Source organism: Argopecten irradians, chromosome 5, assembly GCF_041381155.1.
Source record: "Argopecten irradians isolate NY chromosome 5, Ai_NY, whole genome shotgun sequence".
In the NCBI taxonomy this organism is placed as follows: Eukaryota; Metazoa; Mollusca; class Bivalvia; order Pectinida; family Pectinidae; genus Argopecten; species Argopecten irradians.
In genome coordinates this window covers 21,874,140-21,889,713 of record NC_091138.1, presented here as the reverse complement: position 1 = coordinate 21,889,713, position 15,574 = coordinate 21,874,140, and the positions used below count along the sequence as shown (strand labels likewise).

At 33.1% G+C, this 15,574-nt stretch overlaps 2 protein-coding genes across 5 annotated transcripts; both read left to right on the top strand.

Moving 5' to 3' along the window:
• Window positions 1–901: 901 nt before the first annotated feature.
• LOC138323216 (peroxiredoxin-like 2A) lies at window positions 902–11,654 on the top strand. Of its 4 annotated transcripts, XM_069267637.1 has the most exons (7): window positions 978–995; window positions 5,962–6,093; window positions 6,505–6,699; window positions 6,839–6,913; window positions 9,560–9,694; window positions 9,989–10,124; window positions 10,617–11,654. In XM_069267637.1, the coding sequence occupies exons 2-7, from the start codon at window positions 6,004–6,006 to the stop codon at window positions 10,748–10,750; spliced, it is 765 nt and encodes a 254-aa protein (XP_069123738.1). In that variant the 5' UTR covers window positions 978–995; window positions 5,962–6,003; the 3' UTR covers window positions 10,751–11,654. The 4 variants fall into 4 exon arrangements, with proteins under 4 accessions (XP_069123739.1, XP_069123740.1, XP_069123738.1 ...); XM_069267638.1 differs by lacking the exon at window positions 5,962–6,093 and having other exon boundaries at window positions 902–995; XM_069267639.1 differs by lacking the exon at window positions 5,962–6,093 and having other exon boundaries at window positions 929–1,009.
• An 852-nt stretch (window positions 11,655–12,506) lies between these two features.
• LOC138324321 (peroxiredoxin-like 2A) lies at window positions 12,507–15,056 on the top strand. The gene is made up of 4 exons (XM_069269398.1): window positions 12,507–12,524; window positions 12,962–13,096; window positions 13,391–13,526; window positions 14,019–15,056. Exons 1-4 carry the CDS (start codon window positions 12,507–12,509, stop codon window positions 14,150–14,152), a joined length of 423 nt encoding a protein of 140 aa, XP_069125499.1. The 3' UTR covers window positions 14,153–15,056.
• The last annotated feature ends 518 nt before the right edge of the window (window positions 15,057–15,574 follow it).

Here is a 15,574-nt window from a genome sequence, read left to right as displayed (position 1 = left end):
GACAATAGAATTTGCCATTTCTTTTCCAGTGTATTGGGTAATCTACATTGATCTGTGATTAACCGCCGTTTAATAAGTAAAATTGATAATGATGATAATGCGCTAACACACACAAAAAAAAAAAAACCACTGTAAAAGGGGGCATATTAGTGAATAGACCGGACCGGGATTGGGAAAGTGAGTAAATGGACAGACCAGCAAAAGAAACCACGAATAGAGAACTAGACGAACAATCTCCGCACCAGTTATGATCAGGTACATGTGGCGCTGACAAGGGAAGATATTGTGAGTAAATCTTAAATGCATAGCTTAGACAAGTGTTAAGTTACTTCCTGAAAATTGACTCCTTTAAAAAAGTTATTTAAGCATTAGAAATTCTTTAAATTGTTCACAAAATGATCTGTTGGATTCAAATTGCTCTGTATCCAGTTTCAAGACCTGTGCGCGGTGAAATATTCAGTACTGTCATGACATAAGCAGAAACGCATACATGTATAATACATGTTACATTTCTGGTGTTTTATATACAAGACGACATCTCAGACTATAACAGCAAAACGGACTCTTTCTTTCTATAGAGCTAGATTTTATTCAAACAAATTAGAATATTGAAATAGAATATCTAGTTGTATGCAAAACGTTTAAATAGGTTAAAGAAGTAATATAAGGGTTGGGTAATGTAGATCTATTGGATGTTAATATTACTAGCAGAAGTAAAACAAAAATATGGGCCAACTATCAATATTGGATTTTGACGAGAAATTATTATGTCAAATTAATTCAACATTTAAAATATGGAAACTAGTTAATAATCTTTATCTGATTTAACTTTTTGCTATATATTTTTATCAGTGATCCGATTTCTTCAAATTAAAAAAAAACCAAAACGGATTTTTAAATCACAGTTCCGGATGGTTGGGTCACCGGTCGGTTCTAATTTTAGACACAACCGGTGCACATCAGGCAGGCCGAGGTGACCAGATTCGACGAAAAGAGTGAGAAAAGTTTCGTTAGTAGATCTGACATTCATCTTTACAGAACATAAATATAATATTAGGCTGCTGTACATATGTTATAATGCATATATATAAGCTGACATAACTACATGTCATCGTAAGCACAATGCATGTTTTGTTATAAACAACCTTTGGCCCAGTCGGTTGCATAAATCACTGACGTGGATTGTTACGGAGTACTTTCTATTTCCACGAGCAGCACGTCATAGACGGAATCGTACGAGGTTTTATAGATTCAAGATGTGTTATTATAAATATATTCATAATGATTTGTTTACATTTTCACTGCTGTCCCACTATGTAAACTTACCGAGCGCAGTTTGCAATCATATAGACTAATATTTACAGTTTGTACTGACATGGACTCAATAACCATGCTTTTTAGTATTATCATTATCAGTGTATAATGATAGTACAACATATGCGGCGATTCTATTGTTATGGGAATAGTCGCTGGCGTGTTGCAACGTGAGGTCATGCCCTCACTTTTGGTGGGAACATATGAATGACTCTATTCCAATCAGCGGTTCAATCAAATTCGTTGAAGATGACGGGAGAAGAAAAAATATGGGTATTTTAATAAAAATATGGAATTGTTGCGATAATAAATAATATTAATTTACGAGGCATGAAAAACAGTAAATATAAGGAATAGATTTTTATTTTGTTTAGGTTATTAGGGTATAATGATAATGGAGCACATGTAAATTTTATGTAACCTCAGCTTCTTCGCTGGGGTTACATAATTTACATGTGCTCCATTATCATCATACCCTCATGACCTTAAAAAAATAAAAATCTATTCCTTAATGAACCACACAGCCTATTATTATGACATCATTAGATTTGTGAAGTCACAATTGTTGTGCCAGCGATCACGGAAAATGGCTGTTCAAATAGCTGTTCCATCCTTGACGATAATGAAAGATATTATCATTATAGATGCAAAATCTCTTGGGATTTCATGATAAAATTATAATCAAATGTAAATATAAGCATTGAACCCCTTTCAGCTGGCATTCATAGCCCAAATGAATGCCATCTGGACAGAGCTAGCACTTCATGTTGAATTTGCCTTTGTCCAGTTGGCATTCATATGGGCTATGAATGCCAACTGAAAGACGTTCAATGCTTAAATGATGATGAAAATCAAACTTCATCATCCCTGTCTGCCCATGCATTTTTGTGTGAAAATAGTTTAAGGTAGCTCCATACTTTTGGGAAAACCCATGTCATTTTTTTCTAACAGGTCTTATTTTCTTGCATTTTTCATGTAGATATCAAATCTGTAAAGATAAATGAGTGTTCTCGAACTACTTCTTGAGATATTTAAGCTTGAAATATACCATCCATGCAAATTTGCTGGCCGAAAACAGAAAAATTCATAAAATTATGTTTTCTGTAATATTAGGGTGAATGTAGTCTCAATCCTGATGATTTTTTGTCCTAATTTTCTAACGATAGAACAATATGCAAAACTCTTGTATTTTTACAAATGCTAACTAATTTTCGTTATTTCCGAGGACCGTTTCTATACGTAATTATCATGTTTTGCCATATTTTCGCCCGTAAAAATCAATGAATAGGCCAAAAAGGAAATGAAAACCCATGTCAATTTCACTATATTTGTATATGATATGCCCAAGATAATATATTTTTCAAATATCATATAAAAACATGGGGTCCTCGATCAAAATTTCACAAATTTGTAAGCTTGAAGTTTGTAACTCACAACCCTACCCCCATTTCATCCAGTGCTAAGATGGGTAACATATGACTATTTTTTGAAAATCATGCCCCAAAAAACATTCCACATCAATTCATATGTTTTTGTGATAGTATATCTGGTTTAGGTCTGTTTGTTTTTATGATTTTCTCCAAATTTTGTGTTTAAAGGAAATCTGTATGCAATTTTTTTAGAATTCCGGAATTTTGGTCCGGCCGGGTCCCCTCTTATCATTTATAGCGATGAACCGCACTTCCGGTGTTTGAAAATCCATTCCCATTTACTTAAGGGAACGCAAAAACCTCAGAGATAGCATATAGTTTTCACTTCACTGATTTTATTTGATTTATTTACTGATTTTGAACATTCAATAATATATGTAGACAATTTTCACCTATTGAAAAAATATACAAGTGGGATGTCGTGGCGTATCGGAAACCATTCTGGAATTCAAAACAACCTCCGCAACTTCCGGTATAGCGTCATATGAATTGGCGCGGTTTTCAAAAGTATGGACCTACCTTAAGAAAGTTCATCTGGCCGAAGTACAAGTGAACTTTATTATGGCATGGCCAGATGTCGGCTGTCCTTATGCCTACGTCTGGTCGTCAATTTTCCCCTTTCAACGACTTCTCAAAAATAAAAAATTCCAGTGAAATAAGGGGCTTCAAATATGGTTCAAATGAATTATGTACCTTGACCTTCATCTCAAAGGTCACAGATAAAAAAAATGAACGAATCCTTGTCAATAGCTTAGAACCATAAGGACCTGATATTGGGCCTGTGGCATGCTGGAATGATGGTATCCAAGTTTGTTCAAATAATTGACCTTGACCTTTATTCAAGGTCACAGGGTTCAAATAGGCATAAACATTTGACCAAGTTCTTGTCAAAAACTAAGATGCCTAGAGACCTAAAATTTGGGTTTAATATGGCATACACCAGTACTTGATTTTTTTCCTCTCAAGTAAATGACCTTGACATTTATTCAAGATCACAGGGGTCAAATATATCAAAATACTTTACCTTCTTTTTCTAGTTTATTCAAGGCCCTTCGAGATCAAAGGGGACAAATGGTCTGAAAGACCAAAGTATCGTTAACATAGAGGTCTAGAGATCTGATATTTGAGCTGTGCCATGCTTTGATGAAGGGTTTCTTAGTTTATTTAAATGAATGACCCTGACCTTCTTTCAAGGTCACAGGGGTCAAATAGGCTAGAATCTTATCAACCAAATTCTTGTCAATAATCATAATTCCAAGAGACCTAATATTTTAACTGTGGCATGCTGGAATGAAGGGCTAGGGCTACCAAGTGGTCATATAAATTACTTTAATAAATCATCGGAAAATGTCAAATTTACCATCATGGACCCACAACATGCACCAATATTACCAGGTAGCAGATGAGCGATTTGGGCACATTGTGCCCTTTTCTTTTTGGGAGCGACGAACAATCAGAAATCTCAAAATCAATGCTAGATAGAAGAGTGAAAAACCTTTCCTAATAGTTAGGAAATAAGTGCCAGTGCTAGTGAATGTTTACTCACTTCAAAATAAATTTTGGAAGGTACAAAGAAATACTAGGAATTAAATGGAACAAGTTGTTATAAGTATTTATTTTGAGTAAATTTTAACAAATAATTTAGCAATTTTTACCTTATTTAGAAGCTCATTAAGCAATAGTAAACATATAAAGTCATTCCAGTTGAACTTTGTTTCCAAAGTTAGTATCACCCAAATACACAGCTATTGTCTTCAATACACTTTTCCTTAATATTATACTCTGGTAGACTTAGGTTATGTGAGAAAAGATTGAGATACTGTTGATGTGTTGTATTACCGTAGGTGCTGATTCATTTGTCTTTAATGAAACTTTCAGTCATGCATACTGTGATTTACCAGTTTATTACGCTTCATTACCACAGGAACTTTAAACATACACCAACGTTTATTGTATACATCTGTAGGTGTTGAATAATCCATTGAAAATATCTTTGTAACAATGTATATATACATGGGTATGAATATTACATTTGGAAACTAAGGTGTGGAATAGTGAGGTCACTCTTCTGCTCATCTCTGTGAATGGCAAGTAAGCTTATGTGGTGTATGGTTTTAAAGAAATTAGGTTTTTTGTCAGTAACAATTTGTTCTAAAACACCAAAATGCTCAGATATTGGAACCAATAGCAGACTGAGGTGAAGTATTTATTTAGATACCATAACCTTGACCTACCTTAAAGGTGCTAAGGTGAACTGTAAAGGGGTTATATTTTCAACTGAATTGCCCTGTCCTTTGCTGTGAAGACAAAAAACACAGCTAGCCTATATTGGCTTATTTTCTATAGTGTTAACTGTATACAATTTTGACTTGTATAAGAGCTAGGTCATATATGCATGCATACTTAGGCAGGAATGAGAAGTGACAGAGTGTAAATTAATTCAAATGCATTCACTGAAGAAGACAAATGTCAGTTAATACTTATGCAAATTCTTTTAACTGTAAATGTGCTTTCTCTCATTCAACAGGTAAAATATATAACACTGAAGTTTGTTTACAATATTTCTTCTAAATGTCGAGAAAGGCAATAAAGCAGATGGGGGATTCTTAAATGATCAAATTAGGCCTCTGTTGTGACCTAGCTATACCATACTGTTATTAAGCTAAACAAACATTACCTCAGTCTATTTCAGTTGTGTAAGTGTTATCATTAGTGAAGTATATTGGGGGACCAATTCTTAAGGATTTTGTTTACTGAACATCATAAATATTTTCCAACATGTAGAATTTCTATTAGCTCACCAATGAGTGTGACTCAAGTATTGACATACTGTACAGGGCACCTACTTAAGATAGTGTTATAGAAACTGACCAATAAGTGAGAGGGATCAGAGGCCTGTTTAATCACTGTTAAACCAGCTTCTTAGCAAGGCTGCGTGGTGTTGTACATGTTCTATAGTTGACTGGGCTCTAATTTCTATTTATGTTGTGCCTTTCCCTTGTGTCATCACTGGTGTATGTCAGCATTAGGACATAATGGACCATTGTTAAGCAGCGGAGCTGAGCAGACTGAATTATGCTTGGCATGATGATGTTGTCTATTTGAATTGACAATCATTGATGTTGCATCATTCGAGAAAATTGATTGATAGGCAATTTCTTTTATTTGGATATTCATTATTCTTTTGGAATGGTAAAACATTTTTTTATCGTCAAAGACAACAGGCTAACAACATTGTGAGGATCATCAATGTGTTACTATGGGGATCTCTAGTGCAGTAATTACCGCCTTGCTAGTGGCGTTTTCAGCAGCTCTCTACATTTATGGTTCAGGCAGTCTTTTAAAGATGGTAAGGTTTGATATCCAATGTGCTAGACAAACTTAAAAGTCTATAACCACTGATGCTCATAATTTTTTAAATTCTGAACTATTAGATTTACTCCCTAACATTTACTCCGTCAGTACTATAGAGTAAAACCAAAGGAAGTCTCTGATAGATCAGAATGTAATATTTTATGATATTAAAGAATCTGTTATAAGTATGCAATATTGGATCAAAAGAAGGGGTAAGAATATAAGATAGGTTCCAAAGAGCTGAAAATTTTATATTGCAGCAATATTAAAAGAAATGTTGCTACGTGAATGTGTAAGGTAATCTTACTAATGGAAAATGTAGGTATAAAAGAATGTAGAATCTTATAATGAAAAGGTGCATCATATTTTAATCCACCAGATTAACATGCTGGTTTTTCTACTACAGTTAGAGGAGGCAGAGTTTGGCCCTACACTAATGGGGTTGACGAAGGCCCTGCTGGGGGTGGCTGGGGTCACAGCTATGGCTGCCACCCTCTGTAATGTCCCTGTATCATGGTACATGTCGTCAGAGAAAGCCACGCTGAAATACTTGGAGAATTCCAAGATACAGACGTTGGACTCAAAGCCAAGAAACATCACGGTAAGTCCTTTATCTAAAAAGCTGTGCTCCAATGTCCAATCTTGCAACAAAAGAATCAATTATAGGGTTTAATAAATAAAATCTATTTTTGGTTATAATATTGGGTTATTCATAATATTTTGACATTTTGTGCTTGTAGGCCTCAGAATTATGGAAAAACAATGGAGTAGTTATAATGGCTGTCCGACGGCCTGGATGATCCATGTGCAGGGAGGTAAGGCTTCGATTGATCTCGCTGAAATCTATATAGTATAAGGCCAGTTAAACCTTGTTATATAAAAGAGTGAAGTTTAAATTGCACACTTTACACTGCTAATTACTGAAACATACTGTGTGGAGTAGTACTCACTGCCTGTTCACATAATAGTGACAAACATTCGTCATTCTTTGCAGGTGTAGCGGGATTGGACTGGGTCGATCATCGGTGACCAGGTAGCTCAGTCGGTAGAGCACTCGGCTAGTATTCTGAGGGTCCCGGGTTCGAATCCCGGTCTGGCCGCTACATTTTCTCCTCTCCTGTTACAGAATTGGCGCCCAACTAAATAACCCACGGTGGTGGTGTTTGGAAGGGTCTCGTGTGTCTTCGAGGGCGAAGACTTCGAGAAAGGAGGGAGGAGTGTAGCGGGATTGGACTGGGTCGATCATCGGTGACCAGGTAGCTCAGTCGGTAGAGCACTCGGCTAGTATTCTGAGGGTCCCGGGTTCGAATCCCGGTCTGGCCGCTACATTTTCTCCTCTCCTGTTACACAGGAACAGAAACTGTTAGAGGACCTGTTACAGCTACCATTGAATTTTACCCACAAACCAATTGAATTTAACAAAACCTAGGTGCATTTTGTAGTACTATGACAGAGAACTTGTAAGATACCTTTAAAAAAATCAAAAGGCCCTATGGACCTATACTAGGGATCATTTAATGTTGCCTTTCTGAGGTGAACACCAGGGCTCCCTTTTTGGTCCAAAACTATATCAAATTAATGTTATGTTTCGTAAAACTATATCATAATACAGTGTATATAATTTTCTGCAAATTTTCACTGAACATATGTCACTTAAAATTTTTAATAAAACAGAATTTTTAAAGAGTCTTGAAACTAAACTAGAATTGTGTCATGAAAAGCCGCTGCAACAACAAACAGATCCGATGTTACCTACGAAACATGTGTTAAATACCCCGCTAAAGCATGTACCTTATTTTCATAAAGTGTACTACACATGTACCGCCAGCGACCAAAATAAGGTCATCGTCTGAAGCCACATACCAACCGGGAAACATGCTAATAGCAAACATGCTAATAATACAGAAAAATGCAACACGAAAACCCCATTTCTATTTGTGAACTGCAAAAATATCAAGTAATGATTATAATAATATGAACAGGTTGGTGACATGGCTATCGCTTGTTTATTTGGCGAACTGTACTACTGAGCGGTATGTCAATTACCGAGAGTCAGCAGATACAGACGCATCAACCGGAGATGGGTCCAACATGCACCTATCTTAATATATAAAGCCGCTTGGCTCAGCCATTAGCAGCTGTAAAAATGGCCAAATTTGGAGGCCAGTTTCTAGCAAAATGAAATTTTCTTTGAAGTTGTACATCACTTCGAGTTCTTTTACACCAATAATATTTTGTAATTATTTGGACTATAATGCCAAAAGGTGATGGAATTTAAGAAAAATCTTAAACAGGTAAAGTTGTCATCTGAAGGCAAAACTGTTGGAAGGTCTATTTTTAAGAAACTTCAAGCATATACTACAAATACAAGTTTGCTTTCTAATGATGATATTTGATTTATAATCAGACCCTTTTAAAATATTATACTTAATGGAATTAAATTGAATATCTATATCATATACGTAAATATTGTGGACCTAAATGTATAAGAAACTACACGATGAAAGACACAAATACATAAATCTTATTAAGAGATAATAGATCTATATAAAGTAGAGGTAGTGTTAACTATCTATATTAAAACCTAAGACACCAGTATATAAGTTTATTAGTGGATAGCACTACTATCTCTGTACATATTTTATCTACGGAGGTATTGAGCAATATCCACAGGGTTTCACATTAAATGGTAGATTAGTTATCAGTGTCAATAAACCAACATACAAATAGGTAATAAAGATGATGTCCTTGTAGTTCTCCATCGTTGATTTCTTACAAATTGCCAATTTCATTCTAAATATAAACCTTGGTGTTATACATCAATTTACCCTGCCATAAATCTAGTGTTTACTCTGTACAAACAGAGTAGTTAAATATTTCCTCTACTTTTGAAGTATATTACCATTGTAGTTAAACCAGATGAGATGTGAATGTAAGACTTGAAAGAAGTCAACACTCTGATACTCGATCCTTGATACTTTCAAACAGTAACAAATTATATTAGCAATTGTTGACCTGTTTTAAGGTAATTGCATGGATTTATCAACCTATTAAATGGGTGATTATTTTAGATATGACTAGAAAATTTGGAAACTTATCTCCTTCATTTGTTGGGTACTACATGAGCAGTTAATTTGGCAAAATGTCAAACATATATATTCACTCTGTCTTTTGAGATTTTGGTGTACAATGTATTTTGATTTTGTTTTATATTGAAGATGCAATCTGTTTCAGTGTGTCGACATCAAAATTGATATAGAAAAAACCCAGTGATGAATTAGTGTGTTCACAAAAATGCTTTATCAATGATGTACAGAAAAACGATTATTACAATAATATCTAAGTAGAAATTTTCCCACACAAAAATACTAACATTAAAACATCTCTAAAATGGAAACGTTGTCAGTGTGTTGATTTAGTGTAAAAGTGAAATAAATGTAATGAGTGACTTGTAATTGTAGGAGGCCCTCGGCCTGTCCTCCCTGCTCGGAGACCTCAACACTCATGGAGTGAAGTTGTACGGCGTTGTACATCAGACTCTGGGTGTAGAGGACTTCCAACCGTTCTTTAAAGGCCAAATATTCTTAGACTCTGAGGTAAGATACTATACAAGAGTTCATATTTAAAATCTAGTAGGTTATTATTTTGATCACATAATAACGCTTCAATTTAATTTTTTACTGACCATAATTATGATAAAAAAAAAAGAAATGAAAAAGCAATTGAAAGGATTACCTAACTTACTTTGATTAACGAAAAGCCAAAATGTATATTTAGCTTATCAACTAGGTTACAAACCCCATCAACTTATTAGTTATAGTCTTGTGCTATTTTTGCCAAGAACTGTTCTGATATTATTGATATTATGATATACCCATTCTTTGTTTCAGAAAATGTTTTATGGTCCAAAACAAAGATGGATGCCATTGTTTGGTTTATTGCGTGTGAATGTGATACAGAACATCATCAGAGTGCATAAAAAGAACATTCCTGGCGATATGAATGGAGAGGGACGTCTGATGGGAGGCGAGTTACTCACTTTATCACTGTTATCATGTGTTAATGACTTGAATGCACCACTTGAAAGTGACAAGAACCTGTACTATGAATGTTAAAGATTCTATAAAACTTGGTCTTTTGGTAACTTTATACATGTACACATTTAAGATGATTTTTGCTGCAAATATTGTATGCCATTATTGGTGAGTTTGACCTTTATTGTCTAATATTTATAATGAAGTCATAACAGGTAGTTTTGACCTTTGACCTACTAAGGTTAATATATATAATGATGTCCAAATGTGTTTTTCTGACCTTTGACGTTATATTTATAATGATGTCTTAACAGGTATTTTTGACCTTATATTTATTATGATGTCATTTCATATTTAACCATTAACCTAAGATAAGGATGTCATTACAGGTGTGCTTGACTGTTAACCTATTAAATATTAGGATATCATAAAATAACAGTGATGTTTGACCTGTGACCTTACATTAAATGACATTATATTACAGGTGTGTTTGTGATCGGGCCAGGTGACCAGGGTATCTTGTTCCAGCATCAGGAAAAAGAGTTCGGAGAACATGCAAATTTGGATGATGTTTTAGCAGCTGTCAAAAAGATCGAAGTGCCAACTTCCAATTTATAGATCGTCATCATTATTTTAATTGACATTATTTTACCGAAAAAATGTATGTAGGTAAGAATGGTTTGTAATTTTTGTGTGTCCTTTAAGGGTATGTTCACAAACATTATACATTAATAATAAATCAAATTTGTTGAAACCATCAGCTACTTAACATAGACATAGCCCAATTACTGTACAAATTAATAATGTAGATTAATTAATACATATTGTATTATAATCATGACAATTCATGTACTTTTTACAAATGTATAAACGTTTTGAAGGATTGTTGTTATTGATATTTTTTTTATTATGATTTGATATGTGATATTTTGATTTATATATTAAATGCTAATTTGTTTAAAACTACATTTACTTTGTATGTAACGTCTCATTGAATGTCAAATCACTAGTTACCAATTAATTCTTTCTGAGTACAATAATCACTTTTATGCCATCTGGTAAAATGAAACTTTATTATTGGTCAAATAATGGTTTTAGTTATATTTTACATTGAATGCTATTCAATAATTCTACAGACTGGGTAGTGTTCGGTAATAATTAGTGAAATGTGACTTTACTAGTAATTTACAAGTTGAAGTTAGAATGAAATCCTGCCATTTACAAATACATATTTATAAATGTATATGTGTTCACTTTGATGTACTTTAGTTGTCATGAAAACATTTTCAAACATTGGGCTGAATTCTCTGGATTAATGAAATCTGATACTGAAACTTGATAGTGTTAGATGGAGAATTGCCTGGTTTTTATCTCAATGATTGAAATAATTTTTATGTTATTTTAAAGTGAGTGAATTTAAAGTAATGTACATATTATGTATATGAATTTAGAGCTTGTACATATAATACATGTAAATACCAAATGGATTAAACTATAAATAGTAAATAAAGTTAAATCTTGATTTCTTTTGTTGAAGTTTTCTTTGATCAACATCTTCAATTTTAAAGCACTTTTTACCAGTAACAATTTCCTCAGCACTAATTTTCCAGATTACTTTGTTTAGTATATATATCTAACTTACCAGTATGTACTTCTGTATATACTGTGTAAATGATATTTGTTTTATATTCAGACCTTTTTTTTTTTTTTTTTTTAATAAATTTTTATACTTAAGTGGAATTATAAAAATTGATTATCTATAACAAATACCGTAAATATTGTGTGACTCAACAATGTACATAAAGAAACTTACTACAGAAGAAAAGACACAAAATACATAAATCCTTATTAACAGATTAATGAGATCTCATTTATAAAGTAAGAGGGTAAAGTGTTTACTATCTTATATTAAAAGCTAAAGACACCAGTATCCTATGTTTATAGTGGATACTGCACAATTATCTCTGCTACATATTTTTAATCTATACGGAACCGTTATTTAGACAAATATCCAACACCCAGTATTCAACAATTAATTGTTCACAGACATTTAGTTATCAGATGTCCAAATACAAACAATCAATACAAATAGGTAATAAAGATGATGTCCTTGTAGTTCTCCATCGTTGATTTCTTACAAATTGCCAATTTTCATTCTAAATATAAACCTCGGTGTTATACATCAATTTACCCTGCCATAAATCTAGTGTTTTGCACTCTGTACAAAACAGAGTAGTTAAATATTTCCTCTACTTTTGAAGTATATTAACCATTGTAGTTTAAACAGATGAGATGTGAATGTAAGACTTGAAAGAAGTCAACACTCTGATACTCGATCCTTGATACTTTCAAACAGTAACAAATTATATTAGCAATGTTGACCTGTTTTAAGGTAATTGCATGGATTTATCAACCTATTAAATGGGTGATTATTTTAGATATGACTAGAAAATTTGGAAACTTATCTCCTTCATTTGTTGGGTACTACATGAGCAGTTAATTTGGCAAAATGTCAAACATATATATTCACTCTGTCTTTTGAGATTTTGGTGTACAATGTATTTTGATTTTGTTTTATATTGAAGATGCAATCTGTTTCAGTGTGTCGACATCAAAATTGATATAGAAAAAACCCAGTGATGAATTAGTGTGTTCACAAAAATGCTTTATCAATGATGTACAGAAAAAACGATTATTACAATAATATCTAAGTAGAAATTTTCCCACACAAAAATACTAACATTAAAACATCTCTAAAATGGAAACGTTGTCAGTGTGTTAATTAAGTGTAAAAGTGAAATAAATGTAATGAGTGACTTGTAATTGTAGGAGGCCCTCGGCCTGTCCTCCCTGCTCGGAGACCTCAACACTCATGGAGTGAAGTTGTACGGCGTTGTACATCAGACTCTGGGTGTAGAGGACTTCCAACCGTTCTTTAAAGGCCAAATATTCTTAGACTCTGAGGTAAGATACTATACAAGAGTTCATATTTAAAATCTAGTAGGTTATTATTTTGATCACATAATAACGCTTCAATTTAATTTTTTACTGACCATAATTATGATAAAAAAAAAAGAAATGAAAAAGCAATTGAAAGGATTACCTAACTTACTTTGATTAACGAAAAGCCAAAATGTATATTTAGCTTATCAACTAGGTTACAAACCCCATCAACTTATTAGTTATAGTCTTGTGCTATTTTTGCCAAGAACTGTTCTGATATTATTGATATTATGATATACCCATTCTTTGTTTCAGAAAATGTTTTATGGTCCAAAACAAAGATGGATGCCATTGTTTGGTTTATTGCGTGTGAATGTGATACAGAACATCATCAGAGTGCATAAAAAGAACATTCCTGGCGATATGAATGGAGAGGGACGTCTGATGGGAGGCGAGTTACTCACTTTATCACTGTTATCATGTGTTAATGACTTGAATGCACCACTTGAAAGTGACAAGAACCTGTACTATGAATGTTAAAGATTCTATAAAACTTGGTCTTTTGGTAACTTTATACATGTACACATTTAAGATGATTTTTGCTGCAAATATTGTATGCCATTATTGGTGAGTTTGACCTTTATTGTCTAATATTTATAATGAAGTCATAACAGGTAGTTTTGACCTTTGACCTACTAAGGTTAATATTTATAATGATGTCCAAATGGGTTTTTCTGACCTTTGACCTTATATTTATAATGATGTCATAACAGGTATTTTTGACCTTATATTTATTATGATGTCATTTCATATTTAACCATTAACCTAAGATAAGGATGTCATTACAGGTGTGCTTGACTGTTAACCTATTAAATATTAGGATATCATAAAATAACAGTGATGTTTGACCTGTGACCTTACATTAAATGACATTATATTACAGGTGTGTTTGTGATCGGGCCAGGTGACCAGGGTATCTTGTTCCAGCATCAGGAAAAAGAGTTCGGAGAACATGCTAATTTGGATGATGTTTTAGCAGCTGTCAAAAAGATCGAAGTGCCAACTTCCAATTTATAGATCGTCATCATTATTTTAATTGACATTATTTTACCGAAAAAATGTATGTAGGTAAGAATGGTTTGTAATTTTTGTGTGTCCTTTAAGGGTATGTTCACAAACAATATACATTAATAATAAATCAAATTTGTTGAAACCATCAGCTACTTAACATAGACATAGCCCAATTACTGTACAAATTAATAATGTAGATTAATTAATACATATTGTATTATAATCATGACAATTCATGTACTTTTTACAAATGTATAAACGTTTTGAAGGATTGTTGTTATTGATATTTTTTTTATTATGATTTGATATGTGATATTTTGATTTATATATTAAATGCTAATTTGTTTAAAACTACATTTACTTTGTATGTAACGTCTCATTGAATGTCAAATCACTAGTTACCAATTAATTCTTTCTGAGTACAATAATCACTTTTATGCCATCTGGTAAAATGAAACTTTATTATTGGTCAAATAATGGTTTTAGTTATATTTTACATTGAATGCTATTCAATAATTCTACAGACTGGGTAGTGTTCGGTAATAATTAGTGAAATGTGACTTTACTAGTAATTTACAAGTTGAAGTTAGAATGAAATCCTGCCATTTACAAATACATATTTATACATGTATATGTGTTCACTTTGATGTACTTTAGTTGTCATGAAAACATTTTCAAACGTTGGGCTGAATTCTCTGGATTAATGAAATCTGATACTGAAACTTGATAGTGTTAGATGGAGAATTGCCTGGTTTTTATCTCAATGATTGAAATAATTTTTATGTTATTTTAAAGTGAGTGAATTTAAAGTAATGTACATATTATGTATATGAATTTAGAGCTTGTACATATAATACATGTAAATACCAAATGGATTAAACTATAAATAGTAAATAAAGTTAAATCTTGATTTCTTTTGTTGAAGTTTTCTTTGATCAACATCTTCAATTTTAAAGCACTTTTTACCAGTAACATTTCCTCAGCACTAATTTTCCAGATTACTTTGTTTAGTATATATATCTAACTTACCAGTATGTACTTCTGTATATACTGTGTAAATAAACATACAACAAAGCAAACTTTGTGAACTTTTATGATATAACCCAACTTTTGTCACAGAACCTTTATTTTGTGTTTTCATGATTAAAGCATGCTGGATTCTTGAGGGTTCCGATCACTTACAATCTCTACACTCCTGGACGACCCCATAGTAAACTGAAGGCAGCTCAGGGGAACAAATCTGAACCAATCACAGGCCTGCTAAAACTTTTTTTCAAGACTACAGAGAGAGCAACGCACTTCTTCAAAGCCACAGTCAACCACAGTGTACCATTATTCGACCCTTTTGATGTACATCGTAGGACTAAATTACCTGATCTGTTCTGTTGCCTCCAGTTTATTATTAGATAGTCCAGGGGTGTAGAGATC